This window comes from Mobula birostris, chromosome 2 (genome assembly GCF_030028105.1).
Source record: "Mobula birostris isolate sMobBir1 chromosome 2, sMobBir1.hap1, whole genome shotgun sequence".
In the NCBI taxonomy this organism is placed as follows: Eukaryota; Metazoa; Chordata; class Chondrichthyes; order Myliobatiformes; family Myliobatidae; genus Mobula; species Mobula birostris.
The window spans coordinates 47,408,047-47,432,371 of record NC_092371.1 but is presented as its reverse complement, the minus strand read 5'-3'; the positions used below and the strand labels follow the sequence as shown (position 1 = coordinate 47,432,371).

The following is a 24,325-nucleotide window of genomic DNA, read 5'->3' as shown; positions in this document are numbered from 1 at the left end:
ACAAAAATTAATCAAGAAAATAGCCGGGATTCCCTTTGTTTATTTGGGATATTTGCTGCTTAAATGGGGCAGGATACTAGTGTCGAACACTTTCTAACTAGCATCAGATGCGTGCACTTGAGTGACTGTTAGACACTACATTGTGCTTAGAGCAAGCAGTTTTAAAATGGCGTCAGTTGTGTGTGTGTTCAAAAAGCAGTGATTTTTGTCATCCAGTCTTGATTAAATATATATATTTTTGCTTTTAATATTTTGCTGAATATTGTGACGTGGACAAGAAATATAATGTGTGCAGCTACCACACAATTACAGGATATCAAACATGAAAATCAACTACCAGTGGGATATATATAGTAATAATATATATTATTATAAATAATAAAAATAGTATTGCTATCACAAAATAACAAGTATTACCACAGAAGCACATAAATCAAGTACTTTTTGCTTTTATCTTGCTTTACAAAATGCATGGCATTCAATAAAAACAATGACTTAATTTGTAGTTCCTTATTCACAGAAATGGCAAAAATTGCAGCTCCAAAATCTATGGATTTAAAAGATTAAATTTTGAAACATTGTTGCTGAAATAACTTTTTTTTCTCAATGATACAGGATACAGTGAAATATTCAAGCCTGCCTATCTTTTACTTTTAACTGTATTTTAATTTAATGTCTTTAGATAATCCATAACACAAGTGCCCTGCTGAAAATCTCTGAAGGTGCTTATAGGTAGCTGAGCTGAGAGATTTCTTTTATAGTTGTGCATTTAAAAGTAAAACATTTCTCAAGTTTGTTATCATTTGAATAATGCAGGTATTAATTTTATTTGGTTTTGTAATGTTCATTTTTTGTCTTGTTCACTAGGTTCATGAACTTGAACCTATTCATTTGATCTTGCACAATTGTCATGGAGTCTAGACGTCACTAAATAAGCCTGTACACATTGAAACAAAAATTAATAGAATCTACTTGGCAGCCATTGATCAGCCCTACGTAAATATTCATAAAGTGAATTGGCACCTTCTGTTTCTCTTTATTTGGCTGGAATGGGAATAACCAGGGTTATCAGCACTCTGCTTTATAACGAATAAAATTTGACAGTGTCGTTGATTACACAAAGATAAAGTAATTTAGGAAATCTATAAATTGCTGTCAGTGATTTTCTGTTTCATCATGAGGTGTGGTGTTATAATATTCACCATGACAATTGATGTGGAATTAGTGAACTGATGAAAAAACTTTGATCTATTATTACTGTTAATTAAACACTGATGTATTGTCTTTCTGAGCAAGATAAAACTGTGCTTGTAATTATGCCTCAAGCATAATCAAAAGCTTTTCTAGCTCTGAAAAATAATTTTATATCTGTGGAGTGTGGCATTCAGTTATTCAGTCATTGTTCAATCCACATGTAATGTACAGGCATCACTAACCATTTTTATTTGAAGTCAGTAGGGGAACAATGCATTACAATGCATATTACCTTTATGGTTGTCTACCACAAATACACAAATGGGGCATGCACTCAATTGTAAGTGTAGGCTTTGCCCTGGGGATGAAGCTGGATGACACATGACACCAGCTTCTGCATTTCTTTACAAACACGGAAAGTCTGCAAATACTGGAAATCCAAAGCAACACACACAAAATGCTGGAGGAACACAGCAGATCTGGTAGCATCTATGGAAAAGTGTAAACAGTTGAATTTTCGGGCTGAATTCCTTCTTCAGGACCGAGAAGGAAGGGGGAGATGTCAGAATAAAAAGGTGTCTGCATTTCTTTAACTTTCCAAACCCAGAGCTATACTATCCATTAGTTAAAATTTCACTAGTTTGGCTCAGTTCTCCTTTAGTTAAGTCCTGTTTGACTTGAACAAAATATACCCAAACAATATGAAGCAAGAAATTTTATTCATCTAGAGTAGACTCTGAAATGCACCACATAAAGAGGCAACAAAGGCAGGAACTTTCAAAACCTTTGAAAACTCAAGAAACACTTGAATCACGAATGTGTAAGAAACTACAGACCATGTGTGGTCAAAGTCTGATACGGTATTAACTTGTTTATTAGATTAGGAAGGACTGTAGGTCCTTAATATGTAAATTGAGCTCTGAATATCATATTATTGTCAACTGAAATGCTGGATGGATGCAAGAAATGCTTGTACCTGCCTCAGCCAGTCAGGTCAATTTGAAAATGAAATTAGGACCAAAGGTACATCGCATCCGCAGTTTCTCTGGTTAGCGGACGATTTCCCTCCACGCCTCTCTGACGTAGTGAGGAATTGCGTACGAGGCAAGTTACAGCAGTGGTTTGCTATTGCCTTCTGCCGGGTGGGTTTCCAAAGAGATCACCAGCTTCTTGTAACCCAGCACAGATGGAAAGTGTGCAGGGGAGCCGGCTGGCTCGATTCGAACCTGGGACCTTTCGTTCCGAAGTCCGACGCAGATGCCACTATGCCACCAGCTGAGTCAGGACCTATATAAACACAAAGAAAAACATAAATTTATTGTACTTGATTTCATTCTCCTAGTGAATAAGGAACAGCTGCAAAAAAATCAGCATCCTTGTCCAGCTATTCCCTTCCTACTTCAAACACAAGGTGGAGAGGGGGCTTACCACCCCCCAACATCTTGCTAGACCCTATAAACTTTGTATTGGACTTTGTTGCACACTACTTGCTGGCTAAGTAATTTTTACCATGAGCCTAATGCTCATGAGGTGGTAGGTTTTAAGTTCATGATGCACAAATGCGATTTCAAATTAAGAGAGTAGTAGATTCTCAAGTTACCAATGAATACAATTTTGTATCTATTGAATACCCATCTTTCATGGTAAAAACACTCTAGCATTAAAATTTCCCATTTTGAAAAGGACTAGGAACTAGTTACCCCATAACTGCTTCTTAAAGTCTCTGGACTAACAGATGTATTGGGAAATTTATGGCTCTTGCATATAGCATTGCTACTTTTTAATAAGGAGTGTATATGATAGTGTAGTGGTTAGCGTATCACATTACAGCACCAGCCAGCAATTCCCGCCGCTGCCTGAAGGCAGTTTGCATATTCTGCCCATGACGGCTTGGGTTTTCTCTAGGTGCTACACTTTCCTCCCATATTCCGAAGATGCACAGTTAGGGTTAGAGAGTTGTGGGCATGCTATGTTATCACTGGAAGTGCAGCAACACTTGCGGGCCACCAACACAGTGTTCGCTGATTTGATTTGACGCAAACAAGGTATTTCACTATGTGTTTTGATGTACATATGACAAATAGTGCTAATCTCTTTAATCTCCAAACATGCTGGTTAAGGTATTCAAAAATACCGCAGATGCTGGAAATCTGAAATAAAAAAAACAACAGGACATGCTGGAAACACTGTTTTGAATATAAGGTCTTGACCGGAACTTTTAGCTGCTTATCTTTCCCCTGTGCCTGACGTGCTGAGTCATCATTTTCTGTCTGAATCATGATATTGAACTTTCTCCATTTATTTCAGACCAAGTGCAGAGTCAGATAATACATTTTGGGAAGTATACATTTTAGCTTTGTGTATTCTGGCTAATCTTATTGTTTCTTCTTAATATTAATTTCCTGTCCCTTGTTAAAAATGTTTTTTTATTTGCAAAGTAAATTAGAAAATCTGGAGGCTGGAACAGAATAAGAAAAGAAACTTTTAGAAATACTCATTCTAATTTTTTATGAATGTTCATTAATCTGTTTCTCTGTCCATTGAATATCTAACTTGCAGAACATTTCCAGCATTTTCAAATTGTGTTGGTGATTTTTACACACATGTTCTGATCAGTCTTTATCAGTCATAATTAACATAGCCCAGAATGGGAGTAGTTTAAATTTGAGAGCATAGTTTCTTCAGAATAGATTGTGCTTTAAAATTTTTGAGATTTAAAATATAAAATATTGTTTCTTATTTTTTCCTCCTTTATCTTCTACTGTTTATCTTGTGGAAACTTTTGTTTTCCTCCATAGAAAGATAGAAAACCTACAGCACAATACAGGCCCTTCGGCCCACAAAGCTGTACCGAACAAGTCCTTACCTTAGAAGTTACCTAGGGTTATCAATAGCCCTCTATTTTTCTAAGCTCCATGTACTTATCCAGGGGTATCTTAAAAGACCCTAACCTATCCACCTCCACCACCGTCGCCGGCAGCCCATTCCACACACTCCATCTTTAATTGTTTCGAATTTGACTCTCATTCACTTAATTTACATCTATATCATTCCTCTATACTGTTCAAAATTGATGTAAATCTCACAGGTGAACAAAGCAGACAGTTTGTTCTGATGTTCAACATGGCCTCTGTACATCATTACCAGCTTGCACATCTCTTATAAACTGAAGAGAAATGGAAAGAGTTTAATTGGATGCACCTCACAATGCTATTTTCTGGCAAAGTTAGTTTGTTTTTAGCTAGACCCAAAGCTAAAAAAAAGCACTGTGCAGGCTAGTCTTTGTTTACCACTTTGCATGAAAAGTATTTATACATGCAAATAAAAACATGAGGACTAGAAACCATGACAGACAAGCCCAAGTAATGTTGACTGGACTACTGGTTTGTAACAGAGTTTTCAGGTTAATAATTAACTACATAAGCACAGTAAATAGCTGGTTCCCAAGCCAAACTACAGCTGTAACTACAGTTCTAATCACTGCTGGGTTAGTAACAATTGAGTAGCCATAATTATTGACAGATATTCTTTGGAGCTATTGGGAATGTATGTATGCTTTCAAAACATGGAAGGAAATTGGAAAAAAGAATTAAGCATTATTATTCTGTCACATATCACTCTGAACTTTCCTTTTGAGAGAGGGAGAATTAGTTTTGTCAGGATTTCTAATTCTTCCATCCCTCATGTTTTCTCCAGGCTTATCTCTTTGGAAGATCCAATAACATGGGAAACTGTGAAGGATCTACTAACCCTTATCTATTGGATCTACTTATTTATGCAAATAACGGTGCTATGAGTTGTGGTTATAGTGTTGCAGTTCTGGCTGCTTGATCTCCTGATGAGAGGTATTCAGATTGAGTGGGAGGAAGCATAGTTTGGGTAGCTACAACTCCATTATTATAGCTTACTGCGATCCATACCAGCTTCTGCTCAGCCAGTGACAAGGGGGGAAATCCACTAATGTTCAACTCTCTACCAACTTTGGCTACTTATTATTGATAAAATCTTAGAGAATAATTGTGTTTCTAATGAAATTGATGACTTAATCTCAGCTGTAGTGAATCCTATTTTGAGCATTTAATTAGTTTTATAACTAAAACTTGATACTATCAATGCTATTGTGGCATTATATAAATTATATTAAGAAGATGTTCCTACTATTTTTCAATGTAGGATTTATGACAATAATGCTTGTATTTTTCTCTTGCAGTACTTGTTCGGTAACTCTCTGGCTGAACAATAATTCCTCATTGGACAATTAAATATCAGATAGTGGAGAATTCCTCGATGTGTGCAGTTCCTCTGAGTGAGAATGAAAGAACTGGAAGACCTCTTCAAAAAGCTTGATTTTCAGCTAATTTGCTTTCAATGTTCTGAGCAAACAAATGAGAGCAGCGTTGTTCTCAAAAACGTGAATCATGAATGCCAGCACCTCCAACTTGTCGCACGGAAGCCACAAGGTGTATGGAAAATAATTCGGAGGCGACCAACTTTCATTAGTCCTGCGCGCTATGAAGTATGTTGGTTCTACAAGGAGGGCACTGGCTGTAGGAAGCATAGGAATAACTGCACATTTGCATGGAGTAAGGAAGAAGCTTTGGTATGGAATTATGAAAAAGATAACAAAACTCAGCGAAACACCCTGAAGAACTTAGTGGCCAAAAGAGCAAACAACAGAAAATTGTGTTCCAACGCACCTAGTGCAAAACAGCAGCGAGTTGAGGAAGTCATTGTTAATGAATTTGAAGGACTATTTATTGAAATATGTGAAGTTTGCTTCTATAAGGCACCTCAGCAAATAGCTGTTCAAACCCCTAATGGCCTTTGTTCACTTTCACCACAGCATAACTGGAAGCCATTATTGGCCCATATCCTTGTAGGCGCCAATAATATGAAGCAATGCAATGAAATTAAATCTCTCCCATCTAGAGACAAAATCCGATATTGTGCTAAAATGTGTCGAGGAGAATTATGTCAACATAATTATTGCAATTTTGCTCATAGTGAAGTTGAACTGATGGTATGGAACTCAGAGATACAACAAGGTTTGAAGCGTCCCACGTTGCTTCAGGTATCACAGCAGCGGATCAGGAATGGGCAACCAGGAGCAGTACAGATGATAGAAAACAAAGTTAATTTCTACTGCAGAGTATGTCTGATAACCTTTTCTTCTCAGGATGGATTTGAGAGTCATTGTTCATCCATAGAACATACCCAGATGGTTTTGACAGACATGACTGTTGAATGGAAACACCGAAAACCACCTCTTAGAGGAAAAAACAATTACCAAATGTGTCCAAGGTAAATGACAAAACAAAAATAAATCAACAGAGAGTAAATAATAATTTTATTATATACTTTGTATCATTTACATTAGCTTACATTAGTTTTTGCATTACATTGGTTATTGATCATCCTCATGAAAAATAACATTCAGAAAATTCCTGGAATAGGATGTGGTAAAACTGTTTTTGAAAAGTATTGTGTCTCTTTCAGTCTCAAATGAACCTCAAATAATATTGGTTGATAAAATCCTGCAGCATGTTTGAAATTTGACAAGTTGCAGGAAGTTTGGCTACTCCCTTATTAGGAAAACATCTTAATGGTCTGGGGTAATTATCAGGAGCCAACTGCGTTATGAGCACACCTATGACAACACATTTTGTTTTCTACATGGAAAGAATCATAGAATGACAGAATTACAGAATTGTACAACATTTAAACAAACCCTTCAATGCACCACATCTGGGCCAACCTTTTTGCCCATCTACACTCTTCTCATTTGTCCAATTTAAGACCATATCTCTTAACCATAGTTCTTGTAACATCTTGGCGAATCTCCTCTACGTTCTCTTTGGCACAAATACTTCCTTCTTATAATACGTTGATCAGAACTGCATATAATACTCCAAGGACAGCCTAACCAGTATTTCATACAGCTGCAACACAGTATCCCAACTTTCATATTCTATACCCAGCCCATGAAGACCAGCATGCCATATGCCTTCTTTACCACCCTGTCTGCCTGTATTTTCACTTTCAGGGAACTATGGGCTCGGAACTCTAGGTCTCTCTGTTCAACAACATTTTTTTTTGTAATTTATTTTTTATTGAATTTCATCATCAAACAAACATTTCCATAAGATGTATTTCAGATACTGTACATATATATCATATAATCATATTTGTCACAAATCTCCACATATTTATCTGAGGTATACACTTAGAGAAAGGAGAGGAAAGAAAGAATAATTGAAAGAAGAAATGTATGTACAGAGTAGGGAGTTTTTTTTTACAACATGTTCATTGACTTCTGAGAATAAAATCAGGCCTATGAGGTGTTACGTAGTTAAACCATTTTTTCCAGTATGAATAAAATTGTTCCAACTTATAATTAACAGATGCTGTTATCTTCTCCATTTTGTAAATGTCCATTGTAATTTCCATCCATACATTTAAAGTTGGACTCTCCTGTGATAACCATTTCCTGATAAGGGTCTTTTTACCAGCCACCAGCAGTACATTCATTAAATATTTATCTCTTTTCAACCATTCTTGAGGTATATACTCAAAATATATGGTCTTACTCTGTAAGGATATTTCACACTTAAAGATGTCTTATATCCCACTCCAATAGTCTTTGATAATGGGGCATTCCCAGAAAATATGATAATGGTTTGCATTTTGATTTCCACAAATTCTCCAGCAAACAGGGGGGTTACTCTCATAATGGGATTTCTGAGAGGGTGTAATAAAACATCAAGTTTTTCCACCCAAACTCCCACCATTTCTGTGAACTGGTACACTTCCATTGAAACCTCCATATTATTGTCCAGTCTTCCTCAGATATTATTATCCCTCCTTCTTTCTCCCATTTTGTTTTAATGTATGAAGTTGAATGTGTTTTAAGATTTTACAAACTCTTATACACGCTTGAAGTTATTCTGCTACTGTTGTCTGAATTATATGCTTTTCTAAATAGCTCTATCAGACATGTACTTGCCTTGGTTACATTTTTAACCGTCCTATTAACATACTGTCGCATCTGTAAATACCGGTAAAAGTCTTGTTTTTCTAATAAGTGTTTCTCTTTGAGCATTTCAAAACTGAACAGTGTTCCTCCTTTCATTATATTGCAAATAAAGTAAAGGCATCCGTTGGTCTTGCGAGACCATGGATCTGCGCCTGGAGAGTCTTCACTCTCCAGGGCGCAGTCCTGGGCAAGGTTGTATGGAAGACTAGCAGTTGCCCATGTTGCAAGTCTCCCCTCTCTACGACACCAATGTTGTCCAAGGGAAGGGCATTAGGACCCATACAGCTTGGCACCAGCGTCGTCGCAGAGCACTGGGTGATTAAGTGCCTTGCTCAAGGACACAACACATTCCCTTGGCTGGGGCTGGAACTCACGACTTCAGGTCGCTAGTCCAATGCCTTAACGACTTAGCCACATGCCCACACATATTGCAGATAACTGTTTTATTTATGTAACTTTGTAGGTTGCTATCTATCAAAATTGTCTGTATGGGGATGGAAAGTATCCTCTCCTCAATGTTTTTCCATTGTGTATCATAGATGGGTTGCACTAGCATATCATGGCTCTCAAATGTGCTGCAAAATAATCTCTAAGAGAAGGTAGGCCCCATCCCCCCTTTTCCTTGGCTAAATGAAAAGTTTTGAGATGAACCCTAGGCCTTTTACCTTGCCATATATGTCTTGATAGCATCTTCTTCCATTCATTGAATTGATTTTGGTTAATCTCTATTGGTAGGGTCTGAAAGAGATCTAGTAGTCTGGGTAGTATATTCATTTTAATAGATTCAATCCTTGAACTGAGACCAAGAAAAGGAGTTAGGTTCCATCTTGTTATATCTTCCTTAATTTTTTTATATATAGGCTGATAATTGCATTCTGATAATTTTGCCAAATCTTTTGGCATAATGATGGCCAAATATTTGACAGACTCTGTTTGCCAAGCCCAAGGATATCTACTTTCAATTTCTCTTGATGGGCTATAGTTATATGAAAGTAGTTGGGTTGGCCATATTGTTCAAAAGATTGCATCAATTTAGGTAAAGAGTATGTTGGTTGCCCTAGATAGTTCAAAATGTCATCCGCATAACAGGCCAATTTATGCTCTGTCCCTTTAATAGTAATTCCCCTGATATCTCCATTTTGTCTGATGTATTGAGCTAATGGTTCCAGATATAATGCGAAGAGTAGCGGTGACCATGCACAACCCTGTCTCGTGCCCCTTTCTAGGGTAAAACTATTAGATAAATATCCGTTGATTTTAATCCTGGCAGTAGGATTGTTGTATAATCCCTGTATATATTTAATAATTGTGTCATGTAGACCAAATCAATGTAAAGCTCTGTAAAGAAAATTCCAGTTAACCAAATCAAATGCCTTTTCAGCATCCACGCTTATCACTATTGCTTCAATTTCATTTTTTAAAATATGATCCGTAATGTGGAGTGTCCTTCGTATATTGTCCTGTGTTTGGCATTGTTGTATAAAACCTGTCTGATCATTATGTATCAGTGTGAGTAGAATCTCTTCTAATTGTTTGGCCATGATGGAAGTAAATATTCTATAATCGAAATTAAGAACAGATATTGGTCTAAATGACCCACATTCCATTTTATCCTTGCCTTCTTTCGGTATAGCTGAGGTTATCACCTCCTTCCAGCTGGGTGGCATTTGCGCTTTTCTTAGGGCCCAGTTCAGTGTGGGGAGTAAAATAGGAATTAACTCACTTCTAAACTCTTTATACCACTCTGCCGTATATTCATCTGATCCTGGTGACTTGCTTAATTTAAGCCTACTAATTGCAGTTTTTAGTTCAGCTTTAGTTATGTCAGCAGTCATCGTTCTATTTTGTTCTTTGCTTAAAGTGGGTAACTCTAAGGAATTCAGGAAGGTGTCAATTTGGGTTATGCTTCCCCCGGAACTTTGGAATATAGAGTTTTGTAAAATATTTCAAAAACTTCTTGAATTTCACTTAGCTTATTTTGTATCACTTTTGTTCTTGGATCCCTTATTCTATGAATTGTATCTTCTGCTTTTTTTTCAATTTCCATGCCAGTATTTTCATAGATTTAGATCCACTTTCATAGTGTCTCTGTTTCAGAAACATTAAATTTTTTCTAATTTCTTGTGTAGCCAAATTATTAATTTCATCCCTAATTTTTAAAATTTCCTCTAGTGTATCCTGTGCCAAACTCAATTTGTGTTTTTTTTCTAGCTCCTTCAGCTTATTTTGTAATTCCTCTAATGTTTTATTCCTTATATGAAGATATCGCTATAATTTTCCCACTTAAGACAGCCTTCATAGTATCCCATAGAATGGGTAAAACCTCTCCTTTATCATTGAATTCTAAATAAAGACCAATTTCTTTTTTAATTTGTTCCTTAAAATAGGGATCATTGAGTAAAATTGAATTTAGTTTCCAAATAGTATTCTTTGGTTGTAGGTCAAAATCAACAGATAAATATATAGGTGCATGGTCACTTACATCGATTGTCCCAGTTCCACAGGTGATTATTTTGTCTCTATCTTATCCAAATATTATGAAATAGTCTATTCTTGTATATAAGGAAGGAGGGGGGCAGAATAATGAGTGTAATCCCTTCTGTCGGGGAAAGGTCCCTCCATATATCAATTAGAGCAACATCCTCAAAAAGAGTGTTAACTTTGTTATGTAAGGACTTTGTTTCATAAGTTTTTCTATTGGAAGAGTCTAACTTTGGTTGTGATTGTAAATATAAGTGTCCCCCACATATCAAAAGACCTTCTGTTTCCGTTACCATAATATTAGTAATTTCCTGGGGGTGTGTATATATTCAATAAAGTAACTGGATTTCCATCTATATTCCCCCTTACTAGAATATATCTGCCCTCCTTATCTCCCATTTCGAAAACTTTTTCAAAATTTAGCTTGCTTGAGTTGAGAATAGCAACTCCTCTTCTATGTCCTGATTTATATGAGGAGGAAAACAAATTAGTGAAGCCCATTCTCTTTAATTTTCCATGCTCATTACAGATATCCCACCCTGCAAAAACTCATTTCAGGGAGGTAGCACCATCAATTTGCGGGAGACTCCCGGAACTTCCGGGAGAGGTGGGATGTCTGTCATTATCACTTAAGTGAGTTTCCTGTAAATATACTACATGGGTTTGTTCTTTTTTCATTTTTGGTAGAATTTTACTGTGCTTGACTGGATTCAACAGCCCATTGACATTAAAAGAAATGAATTTTACTTTGTCTTTAGCCATGTGTATTTATCTGTTAGTATATCATTGAAATTTGCAGAATATAACCTAATCGATCTACTCCCTGAACAAATAAGAGCCAAGAAACGCGAATAATAAAAAAAGTAACAAAGGTGTGATTCCAAGGTTGGGGTCTCTAGATGACCCTGGGTTGAGCTAGGAGAAAAGTCTAGCCGTGGGGGATAGCCCCTTCTACCTCTGAGTTGAGGGCCTCCGTTACAGTACCTATAAAAGTAAGTAAAAAAAACTACGTCCATTACACAGAAATTACTTCCCTGTGTATTCCTCCCATATATACATTCCATTTAGGTGGGGAAAAAGTAATGAATAAATGAATTTTAAAAAATTGAGTAATATAAAATCCACATTATAATATGTATTTCTGGAGATAGGTATATCACCGTCTATTTTTGCTTCCATTTAGTTTATCAGCACTTTTAAAGTTAGCCGAACCTTATGGCTCTTCTGGAGGAGGTGAAGGCTGCCCTTGGAGAACTCACAGTCTCTTCCTAATATCCTTCTGTCGCCCTGCTCCCGTCCCCAGCTTTCTAGGTTCTCTTACTATTTCCCAAGCAGATCGGGATATCTGCTTAGCCAGACTTTCCCTTTGTTTGACCACGCTAGTGGGCAGTCCTCTGTTCTTCATGTCTGTAGTCGCCTCTTCCACCGTCTGATATAGTCGTATCCCTTCTTGGTAAAATACCCTCAGTTTAGCAGGGTACAGGGTTTGGAATTTAATCTTTTCTTGCTTTAATATTCATTTTGCTTCAGAATATTCCTTCAGTTTCTGTAGGACCATCGGGGGGTAATCATGATCGAAGTATATTAACTTCCCGTTCCAAAACACCCTCTTCTTACCCCAGGCCCTTCGTAGAATCTCCGCCTTGCTCTTGAATCGGAGGAATCTAAGTACTATTGAGCACGGTTTACTTTCTCTGTCTCCAGGAGGCCGCGGGCGAGCGAACGATGCATCCTCTCAGTTTCAATCTCTGTAGTCAGGGGAACCTCCAGCGCGTCCCGCAGCAGCTATTCTACAAAGTCTTATCATCGACAATCCCTCCGCTCCTTCGGGAACATTATAAATCCTGATATTTTTCCGTTACGATCTTCTCTCCTGGTCAAGCAATCTACTTTCCTGTTGATTTAATATTTTTATCGTCTTACTTATTATCTGTTCCACGTTTTGCACGCGGTCTTCCACCTTCTCAATTCGAGTCTCTGCCACTGCTATTTTCTGATTGACGTTGGCGAGCTCTGACTTTATATCACTGAGTTGCTGTTTTATATCATTTTGAACTTCCCTTATCTCTTCCAAAATCCTTATCATATTTGCCGCTTTGCCTGCACGAGGCCCAGCATCAGCCTTGCCACCACACGCACGTGTAGGAGAGCCGCGTGCTGTATCTCTCTCTTCCATAGGCTCCGCAGTGATGCTTTTTTATCTCCATTCTTTCTCCCCATTCTTGCCCCCCTTACCAATTCAGATATTTTCGAAAGATCTTATATTTGATGGACTAATGGGGCAAAATATGCGTTTTTCCAGAGGAGCTATTGCTTTAAGCTGCCATTCTGAACAATGACATCACCAGAACCACATCAACATTTCTTAATCCCCTACCAGTTACTGTATATATGCTGCCCCTGTCTGACTTCCCAAAATGCGCAGTTGGTGGAATTAAGTTCCACCTACCAACACTCTGCCAACTTTCTAACTGATCTATATCTTGTTGTATCCTTAGACACTCATCCTTGCTATCTACACATAACACCAAGGTTTGTGTCATGCACATTCTTACGAGTTATTCCTCCTTCATGCACATACAATTCTTAAATATATATCACAACAAACAAAGATCCCAAAGATCCCAACACCAGTCCCTGTGGTACACCACTGGCCTCTGTCTCCTAGCGTTAAGCCAAGATCTAATTAGTCCACTCACCATGGATCTCATGTGCTTTAACCTTTTTGACCACCCTACCATGTAGAGCCTTATTAAATGCCTTATCAGAGTTCACATATACAATATTTACTGCCCTGTCTTTTTCAGTCTCCGTGATAATATCCTCAAAAACTCAATCAAATTAATGAGGTAGGATTTCCCTTCTCCATAATCAGTCCCTGTTTTGCCCTTAACATTTTCTGCAGTGATTTCCTGACCATTGCCACAAGGCTTACTAGCCTGTAGTTAGGGTGAACCAGAAGGTGAGTTAGGGCACTGCTAACTTCTGCTCCAGTGAACCTGAGTACAAGGGGAATGAGCCAAGGTATACAATTCAAATTCTCTGAATTCACGGCTGCAGTGGTGGGTAATGAATTTTCCAACATTATTTCTGCTCCCCGTAACCTTGTGAAATCTAGTTATATTTAGATGTAATGGCATACTGTGAAGTAATATGTGGTTTTATTTATTTATCCATTTGTTTATTTGTTTGTTTATTTATTGACATACAGCACAGAGTAGGCCCTTTCGGCCCTTCGAACTGCACCACCCAACAATCTCCCACTTTAATCCTGGCCTAGTCACGGGACAATTTACAATGACCAGTTAACCTACCAACTGCTATGTCTTTTTGAAAGTAGGAGGAAACCAGAGCACCCGGAAGAAATCCACGTTGTCACGGGGAGAATGTACAAACTCCTTACAGGCATTGGCAGGAATTGAACCCGGGTTGCTGGTATTCCAAAGCATTGTGCTAACCACTATGCTACCGTGCCACCTTGCATTACCATCTCAGTACAAGAAAAATTGTGTAGCAATAAATTAAAATGTTCATGTACTGAGATAGTACTAAAATGCTTCATGAATCAGGTTTAATATCATAAGCATATGTTGTGAAATTTGTTGTTGTGAAATATAGTACAAACATGCATTACAATACGTAATAACTAAAAAAGCTAAAAGTAGTGTAAAAAAGAGGAAAAATAGTGAGGTACTGAATATAATGCTAGTACTGCGCTGCTAAAATATGTCATGTCTATGCTGTTGGCCTTGCCTGTCTTAAGATGGACAGATGAATTTCCATGGGACTTCTGAGCACTGAGCCACTTCTGAGCACTTATAAACAATTGCCATTTAAGGCAGATGCTGACAGAGTAATTTTGGTATTTCTCTCCATTCATTTAAAAATTCCTAATCAGTATTAATAAGGTATAAACTCATCAAGGTATAAATTTAACAACGCATAAAATCAGTATAAACTCATTGTCAGGCTTTAACAGCATGAGAACTTGAGAAAGAGGTACAGGATTTTGCTCTCTATCTTCTTATACCTTGCTCATATTTCAGTATGATAGCGTATTAGCCTCCACACTAACTTTTCTTTCCTGCCCATTTCCAACACCAGCCATGAGGATTTTAATTTTTTTCCTTATGTGACTGAATGGGAACTCACTTATTCTAAACATATCAATCTGATGACTTAAAGGCTTTGCACCTAAATTGTACCGGAGTATTGCATCATCAGGATGTTTAACTAGTAGGCAGCTGAAAAAGCAATAGCTAATGAACTAGAAATAAAATTAAAAATAAATGCAAAAGGTTGAAATCAGAAATATATAAATTATTAGAAAATTCTGTTAACACAAAGTTGGTTGTGCAGCATCTGTGGGAAGACGAGTAGAGTTGACATTTCAATTTGGAGATCCTTTGACAGCTGGGAAAGTGAGATAATACAGGTAATTTTACTTCAGATAGAATTGTGTCAGGGATGGAAGGGATAAAAGGAGGAACTATTAAAGGCTGTTAATGGGGTTAGTTGTGGAGGTGATAGTATTTCTTTGTCTGTGCTATGTGCTACTAATAGCAGAGTTGTGAGATGAGCCAGTAGACCAGTCTGTACTAATGGGGGGAAATAAACTAAGGAGCCATTGAGCTGATAGCTAGCTTTGCAAAGATAACTCGCATGAAACTAGGACTGATGTTCCTGAAATACAAGACCTTTAACGCCAGGATAATTTCTTGCTTACTGTGCCATTGCTGGACTTATGAAGCATTTTTTAAAATGATTTATTTTAAAGGGTAGACATTTGTGAATTTGGTGAGAACTGCATTCATGCCCACTCCCATGAAGAACTTGAAGAATGGCTAATGCGAACAGAGGTTGGACAGAATCGGAAGAAAACAGCAAAAAATCAAGGGCTTATTTCCTTTCGGGACAATTTTCTTGAAGAATACAGGAACTGTAGGAATGAAGTACTGATTGTAAGGTTTTTATTCATCAATAGTTATTTTAATTTTTTACCAGCACTGTCCAGTTTTGTTGATATTTATTTAGAATTTGGTCATTATTACTGTAAATGCTTTATATATTGATTTACAGATGTCGACAGAAGTTAACGGAATAAACATATCATGTGATCGTGACTTAAGAGTACACCGTTACAATAAAAAAAATAAACTCAAGTGGAACTTCCAGATACAATCTCAGGTAGATATTAGCTTTTCTTTTTTGATTGTGCTATACAGAAAGTGAAAACAAGAAATCTAAACAGCAAAAAATAGCATAAGTCAATTCAAAGCTCTGGAGTCTTAACACTAATCTAATTGTCAGTAGTGGGCAATTAAGCAGCATCATGAGGAGGATGCTCCAAAAATGTCTGCATCCCCAAAAGAAGGCTGGACCCATTTTGTAAGTTAAAGATGAGGCTATGTTCAGCTAGAAGAACTGACTGAATAATCTTACTTGTAGAATATACGTAAGTCATAGAATCGTATAGCATGGAAACATACCATTTGGCCCAACTCATCCTTGCCAATCAGTGGGCACTCTTTTGTATTAATCCTGTCACCCAGCACTTGGTCTATAGGCTTTTATGGCTGGGCAATTCAAGTGCTCTTTAGAGACTTAAGTGCTGCCAGTGACTCAGCTTCAAGCACTCTTTCAAGCAGTGCATTGCAGTTACTTATTACTCTCCGGGTGAAGAATATCTCAATTTCTCCACCCCCAATCCCCCACCCTAAATCTCTAAAACTGTGAACTACAGTTTTATTTGTCTCTGATAGGAGAAAATTTCCTGCGGTATGTTCTATCTGTATCCTTCATAGTTGTATATGCATCAATAATATCCCTTCTTACACTCCCCCTCTGTGTTTCCTTGGTAAGAATTTTTCTCAATCATGATCATTCTCAGATTTTCACCACTACATATATTGTAAATATGGATGAATGTTTGGGATGTGTGGTGAGGTAATGCCAGGAGTTAATAGTATATAAAGAGTTCTGAAGTACTGTTAAATGTTAAAAGACAATGTTTCTAACGCATGAAATTATGACATTTCTCTATTTGTTCAGTTAGGTAATAGCAAACCTAATAAATCCATAAAGAAAGTAGCATCAAACTACATTTTTATAAGACTTTTTTCGGGCTTCATCTTATAAGCTGACAAGTAACTGACAGATAGTATGGAGACCCAGGAAAAGTTAAGAAAAATGTCAACCTCAGGGCTGTTTTCTGAAAGGTGTGTCAGTTACCACATTATAAATTTCTGTTCAGAAACAATATAGGGCTGGAAGTGTGACATTGTACATTTTCAGTGTACAAGGAGCCGGTGATAGCATAAGGCAGAGATTTGAGGGTCAGAGAACAGATACAGTATATTGTGCTGTCCAATAAGCTGACCATACACCATCATTCAAAAATGCCTTTTTCTAGGCATTTTCCAGCAATTGGAGATGTTTGTGATGATGGATGAAGTTGTAGGTGGGAGTAGGAATGGTGGAGATCAGTAGTTGTGGGCATGATAAAGGGAGAGTTATGGTGGAAAGGGATGGGGTAAAGGCTTGAAGTGCAGGATGGATGAGAAAATCAAAATATCTGCAAGCAAGATGAGGAGGATATGATTGTATTGATGAGATAATCACTGAATGCGAGTGAAGATATGATGGAAGTTAGCTGAAGATGCACATATCAATAACTGACTTGACTTAACTGATATATGGAGACACTTGGGCAGTGCATGTGAGTTAGGAGAACATGTATTGAAGTAAAGTATTTGATTTGCTTCTGAAACAAGAACGTATTAAGCAGCAAATGAATGATTCTTAGAAGGATCTGTTATGAGTTGTACCACATGTAATGATGGTGACCTGCTCACAGCAGTAAGTGTAGACATTAATATAGACACACATTCCAGAACAAAGCATCTTCAGTATTCATCACACATGAATTTTATTCTTTGAAGTAACTCTGAGGGCTTGAAGCGTTGGTGTCTTTTGACTGCTGCAACTAAAGCTTTCATATGTTGACACAAGAAGTCCATTTGGCCCGTCCAGTCAGTGGTAGCTTTGAGAGCAATCTGATTGATCCCTTTCCCCTCATTCATTTCTCTATAACCTATCCTTTTTCTCATGCCTGTTGACTCAGACTAATTCTGCTGCCTCCCACTCACATGAGAGGTATTTTATTGTGGTCAATTAACCTACTTATGGCATGTCTCAGAGACGTGGGAGGAAACCAGAGCATATGATGGAAGTTCAGCTGTCGAAGAGAGAGTGTGCAGACTCAAGTAGCATGGGAAGATAGGATTGAACCCAGGTTGCTGGACCTCTGTGATTGCAGCATGTCTTGATAAAACTAGCAGAGACTTAACTGCAAATTCTTGTTAAAAGGCTTTCCTGGTCATAATGTTCTTTGGACTTTCACTAATGCTAACAGTGTCATTTGCTTTGTTAATGAGGGTGAGGCCTTGAGATAACGCCTGACGTGTATAGTATATGATATTTATAGCATGACTGATAGAGACGTTCATGGAGAACTGAACTGACTTCTCCCTTACTCACTGAGCTTAGAGCCAGTCTTTGTGGAATTACGTCATTTTATTGTACCCTAAAGTGACAAGTGAATCTTGCACCCAATCTTGTCAGTTTAGGGTATAATAGAATGATGTAATTCCATGAATATTATGGTTAAATTAAATAATTAGTGCAAAAAAAAAAGGTGAAGTGGTGTTCAATGTCCATTCAGAAAATGAGTGGCAGAGGGGAGGAGGTCGGTCCTGAATCATTGAGTGTGTACCTCCCTGATGGTAGTAATGTGAAAGGGGCAAGTCGTAGGTGATGGGGGTTCTTAATGATGGACACTGCCTTTTTGACGAACCTCTCCTTGCAGATGTTCAGGATACTACGGAGACTAGTGCATATGACGGAGTTGACTAATTTTACAACTCTCTGCGGCTTACTTTGACCCCCCCCCCCCCCATGTGCCCAAGATAGTACGTTGCCTCTCTGGTGCCAGGGTCAGGATTGTTTCGAATTGGTTGCAAAACATTCTTGGGAGAAGGGTGATCAGCAAAAGGTTGTGGTGCATAATGGTTACAACGTAGGTAGAAAGAGGGATGAGGTCTTGCATAATGAATATAAGCAGTCAGGAGAGAGCCTAGAAGGCAGGACCTCAAGGTAGTAAACTGGATGGCTCCCAGTGCCACGTGCTACTGAGGGTAGAAATAGAAAAGTAACTCAGATAAATGTGTGGCTGAGCTGCTGGTGCAGGGGGCAGGGATTCAATTTCTTAGACCATTAAGATCTCTTCTTAGGGTAGTTCTGACCTGTACTCGGGAGATGGGTTGCACCTGGAGAGGGACCAATATCCTGGCTGGGAGATTTACCAGTGCTCTATAGGAAGCAGGGCTGGGGTGGCGGATGAGAAGGGAAAAATACAGCAGTCAATAAGAACAAGTTTAGTCATTGGAATTGATGGGACCAGAGTAGAAGGAGAGGAAAGTGCATTGGTTTAGATTGTATTTGTTTCAATGCACTGGCTTGGCAGATAAAGTGGATTAACTCAGGAACGTGGATTGGTTCTAGGGACTGGGATATCATAGCCATAGCAGAAACATGGCTGAGGGAAGGGCAGGACTGGCAGCTCAGTATTCCAGGACACAGACACCACAGGCATGACAGAGATGAGTTAAGAGGTGAGGACCTGCCTTCTTGATGAAAGAGGTTATGACAACGGACTCTAGAGCAGGGGTTCCCAACCCTTATAGCAGCCTCCCCAACCACTAGTGAGAATCGGAAGGGCAATTGTGTAGCGAGACTGCCCCTAGTTATAAACATAAGAGTATTATTAGTAGGAGGTTTTAACTTGCCTAATATTGACTGGACAATAGTATGAAAGGCTTGGACAGAGTGGAATTTGTGAAAATGTGTCCAAAGCAGTTCTTCAATCAATATGTAGAGGGAAGTACTAGAAAGGGCGCAACACTGTGTCTGAGGTAGGGCAAGTGGGGGACGTGTCTGTCAGTGAGCACTTTGCATCCAGTGACCATAATTCTATTTGTTTTAAAATAGTTTTGGAGAAGGCTACAGACATTTTACAGCTTAAGATCCTGAACTGGGGCAGAACAAATCTTGGAGTTGTTAGTTGGGTGCGGGGGCAGGGGATGGGGGGGGGTGGGTTGGTGGGGGTGGTGATGGTTGCATGTTGCATAGATTAGGACTTTAGTTCTTGGAACAGGAGATTGAAGGGTGACATGATAGAGGTATATAAAATCATGAGGGACATATATAGGGTGCAAGTACATAGTCCTTTTTTCAGGCAGAGGATGCTAAAAACAAAAAGGCAAAGAGGGCATGGGTTTAAGAGGTGAGAGATTTAAAAGAATTATCAGGGGTGGTTTCCTCATGCAAAGGATGTTGTGTATGTGGAATGAACTGCCAGAAATAATGTTTGAGGCAGGCATATTAGCAGTATTAAAAAGCCTATTAGGTAAATACATGGATAAGAGAGGTTCAGAAGTCTGTAGGCCAAATGCAGGCAAATGGGACAAGCTCACTGGGTAACATATCAGTACGGATGTGTTAGGCTGAAGACCTAATGACTCTAAAGACTTAATTCTCATTTCTAGTATATTTGGCCTTCAGCCAACATTTGGCAAGTTCAAGGAGTGACTTATTCCCTGGGAGTCTGCGTGAACTAATTTACATTTTGACAAATGGTTTGCTGTAAATGTGCATAAATGGCCAGTATTTTAAAATGTTATTTAAAAAAATCCTTAGTATAGTTAAGTCTGACAACCTGTTTATTAAAGCAACTTAAAATGGACTTAATACAAAATATTCCGCCACATGTGAGTAATTTGAAATGATTGAAATACGACTTTCAAACATATATACAGAACTATTTGCTCATTGTGTAAGAGTACTTTGGCCAGTTTCTTTGTAAATTTAAAGAAAAATTACTTTCAAAACTTCTTAAAATGTGCATGTTGTTCTCCTAGCTCAAAGAAACAAAATAGATTTTGAGCCTTCTTGTTAGCCTCTAAATGAGATCAAATAATTCACTTTTGGTGTGTGGTAGTTTTATAGGCATGACTTTTCTGCAATAGTTTAAACAGATTGTAGGTCTTTTCTGAATGCAGTTTGCTCTTTAAACTCCACATACAGTAGTTTATGTCATTTTTTGGGCAAATTGAATTTAGAAAAAAACAGTTGAACTGAGCAGAACCTCGATCCCAATATTTCTATGTGTATTGCTTTCAATCTACCAAAGAAAACCTTCGGTGTTTGTTATTGTGAACTGAGCCACAAATGGACATTTTTGTGGGAATTCTCATTCTAAAAATTTTGCATTTTGGCCTCTATTTTTACTTTCTAGGATTCCTTTTTTGGTCATTTACCTGGCTATTTCCTTTTGCAGCTCAGATCCTGTTTTTATTATTCTATTCTAATAAAAACAAAAAATTCCAGAAGCACGCTGCAGGTCAGATTGCAGTTGCAAGAAGAGGAATAAAGCTAGTGTTTCAGGACAAAGGCCATTCATCAGGACTGAACTTGGTCTAATGAGGGATCTTCAACCTGAAGTGTTAGCTCTGTCTCTCTTCCAATAGATGCAGTATGGCCTATTGCATATTTCCAGCATTTTCTGCTTTTTTTTTTAATTTTAAGTTTCCGTCATCTCAAGCTTTTTATTAATGCTGTTGTGTGATAATATTGCTGTGAATCACCTTGGGATCTCGTATGATCTTAAGGATGACACACCGCCCTTGCTTTTAATTGGAAGATACATCAAAAGTTGCATTTTTGCTGTTCCTTCCGACATAAAGTTGGTGCTTTTGTTTCATTTGTAAGGATGCTACTATTTTAAAAATTAGTTTATTTAAAACTTAAGCTTGAAATGTTTTAAATTATCTGGAATTTATCCATTCTTGTGTGGGCACGTGGCCAAGTGGTTAAGGCATTGGAGTTCGAGCCCCAGCCGAGGCAACGTGTTGTGTCCTTGAGCAAGGCACTTAATCACACATTGCTCTGTGACGACACCGGTGGCAAACTGTATGGGTCCTAATGCCCTTCCCTTGGACAACATTGGTGTCATGGAGAGGGGAGACTTGCAGCATGGGCAACTGCTGGGTCTTCCATACAACCTTGCCCAGGCCTTTGCCCTGGAGAGTGAAGACTTTCCAGACGCAGATCCATGGTCTTGGAAGACTAACGGATGCCTTAATAATCCATTCTTGTTCTGATTATATAAAGGGAGGAGGGATTAGAAAATGCCATTTATATTAAAAAAAAAGCCGAAGCAAATTGATAACCTATTAAAACTGTGCTTGGCAAAGCTGGCAGGTACTTAAAAAAATGGTAATTTCTGAATGCCAAAATCTAAAACATTTACTAACTATTAAAACCTTTTAAGATAATAAAAAGATAAAGTAACCTTTGAAAACATGCTGAAAACATTTGTTATTTATAAAAATTAACTCTCCTTATCTGATCCATCTACATGAATGGGAAAACATTCAACCTGACTTAAAATGTTTGTACATATTTTCCCATCCTAAGCAATTATTATTGCAATACTGCATTCTCCAAACCGGCTCAGTTAGCAAAACAACATTGAACTATTGACCTCAAAATTGGAGCTTGAGCAGATATCCTGAATTTATTCAGAGTAATAAGATCCTTTAAAATATAAGTTTCTCAAATGTGAATAATACTAAAGTGATTTTGTTACCTTTCCAGAAAGCACTGTTGAATGTTGCTCTGCTGAAGAGAGAACCTGGAGCAACATTTTCACTGGAAGGAGAAGGTTTACCAAAAAATTGCCTTAGTGCTGAAGGCAAAAAATTCCAGTCATCCAGAACTCTATACAGTGTAGTAGTCTCATTTGAAGCTGTGAACATAGGAATTTATGAACAATGGGTTGTTTTTGATTTTGGAAACCGACCTCTTCTTGTCAGAAAGATTCATATTGGTACAGAAGATGTTACTCAAATATCCAATAATCCATCCAGTGATTTCCAATTTGTCAGCCTGGAGAGATGGAACAGTGGAAATAGAAGGATAATACCTTGCATGGAAAGAAATGAACAAGAGCATGATGTGTTGCAGAAATACAAGTCACCATCCATAGCATTGGAATACAACACCAAAGACATGTCCAAAACTCCAATAACACGTGCAAATTACAAAGAGAAAATGCACAGTTTCCTGTACCAAGAGGAACAAGCTGAAGCTGACATAGTTTCAAGGTGCGGTATCTAACAAAAAACTGCTCAGCACAAATGTTTTTGCCGGACAAGTTCAAACAGAGCCAGTATTAGCTATAGAAGAGGGTAATTTTCAATTGTGAACTGTCATTGATTTGAAATGTTCTCTTTGCAGAGCAACTGCCTGATCTGCTAAGTATTTCTAGTATTTTCTGTTAGGGATTTCCAGCAATTGTACTTTATTTCTTTCTCAATGAATAGATTATCAAGCCTATAATCCTAATATCATTTGATCTAGCATTTCTTCAAATAGTTACAAATGATAAATTTTGTCAGACATTATAGCAAGTACTTTTTACATTAATGGATTTTACTAACGTTTTTGCTTATACTACTTTTGGAATTAGACTTAATATTTCAGAAATAAAATACTGCAAATGCTGGAAATTTAAAATAAAAATAGAAGGGTTGAAACACTTAGCTCATCAGGCAAACTCTGGAAAGAGAAAAAGAGTTCATGATTCATATCATGAAAGATCATTGACCAGAAACATGAACTTTGTTGCTCTTTCCACTGATTTACTGTATTTCTAGATTTAATAATCTGTTTGAGTTTCTTTTCAACGTTTGCTTCGGTATATATAAGCCGCTTCTGAGCTTGCCACAGCTGACCTAGATGTTTAACCAGCTTTCCTTCTTTCTACTTATCCATTAGAGAAATACCTCTCCCACTTTATTTTTGTTTTAATGAAGCACATGTGATCTATACAGGCTTCACCCATTTCAAAAGGCTTCTTGTTTTTTGACATATTAAAGCTCTGTTTTCCTTTCACTATGAAAGATCTGGCAAACTGTACTTTTAACTCATAAGATCTTAAGACATAGGAGCAGAATTAGGCCATTTGGCTTATCGAGTCTGCTCCAACATTTCATCAAGGCTGATCTATTTTTTCCCTCTCATCACCTTTCTCCTGATTTCTCTCCATAACCTTTCAGATCCTGACTAATCAAGAACGTATCAACCTCTGCCTTAAATACACCCAATGATCTGGTCTCCACCGTGCCTGTGACAATGAATCTTGCAGATTCACCACCCTCTGGCTAAAGAAATTCCACCTCATCTCCGTTCTAAATCATCATCCTTCTATTCTGAGCCTGTTCCCTCTGGTCCAAGACTCCCCCACCATAGGAAACATCTTCCCCACATCCACTCTATCAAGGCATTTCAACACTTAATAGGTTTCAATGGGAACCCTTCCTCATTCTTTTAAATTCCAGTGAGTTCAGGCTTACAATTATCAATTGTTGCTCATACATTAACCCTTTAATTCCTGGAATCATTGTTATGAACTTCCTCCGAACTCTTTCCAATGTCTTAAATAAGGGGCTCAGAACTGTTTACAATACTTTAAGTGATGCGTCATCAGCGCCCTAG

The 24,325-nt window shown here is 37.9% G+C and overlaps 1 protein-coding gene across 2 annotated transcripts in view; it reads left to right on the top strand.

Annotated features, from left to right (window-relative positions):
- Positions 1–24,325, top strand: part of helz2a (helicase with zinc finger 2a) — a 131,305-nt gene that overhangs the window by 23,996 nt on the left and 82,984 nt on the right. For both annotated transcript variants that reach the window (XM_072240296.1, XM_072240303.1), the window contains exons 3-6: positions 5,405–6,495; positions 15,486–15,669; positions 15,788–15,895; positions 22,424–22,932. In XM_072240296.1, coding sequence (XP_072096397.1) covers positions 5,507–6,495; positions 15,486–15,669; positions 15,788–15,895; positions 22,424–22,932 — 1,790 coding nt within the window. In that variant the 5' untranslated portion in view covers positions 5,405–5,506. The remainder of the gene's footprint in view (positions 1–5,404; positions 6,496–15,485; positions 15,670–15,787; positions 15,896–22,423; positions 22,933–24,325) is intronic.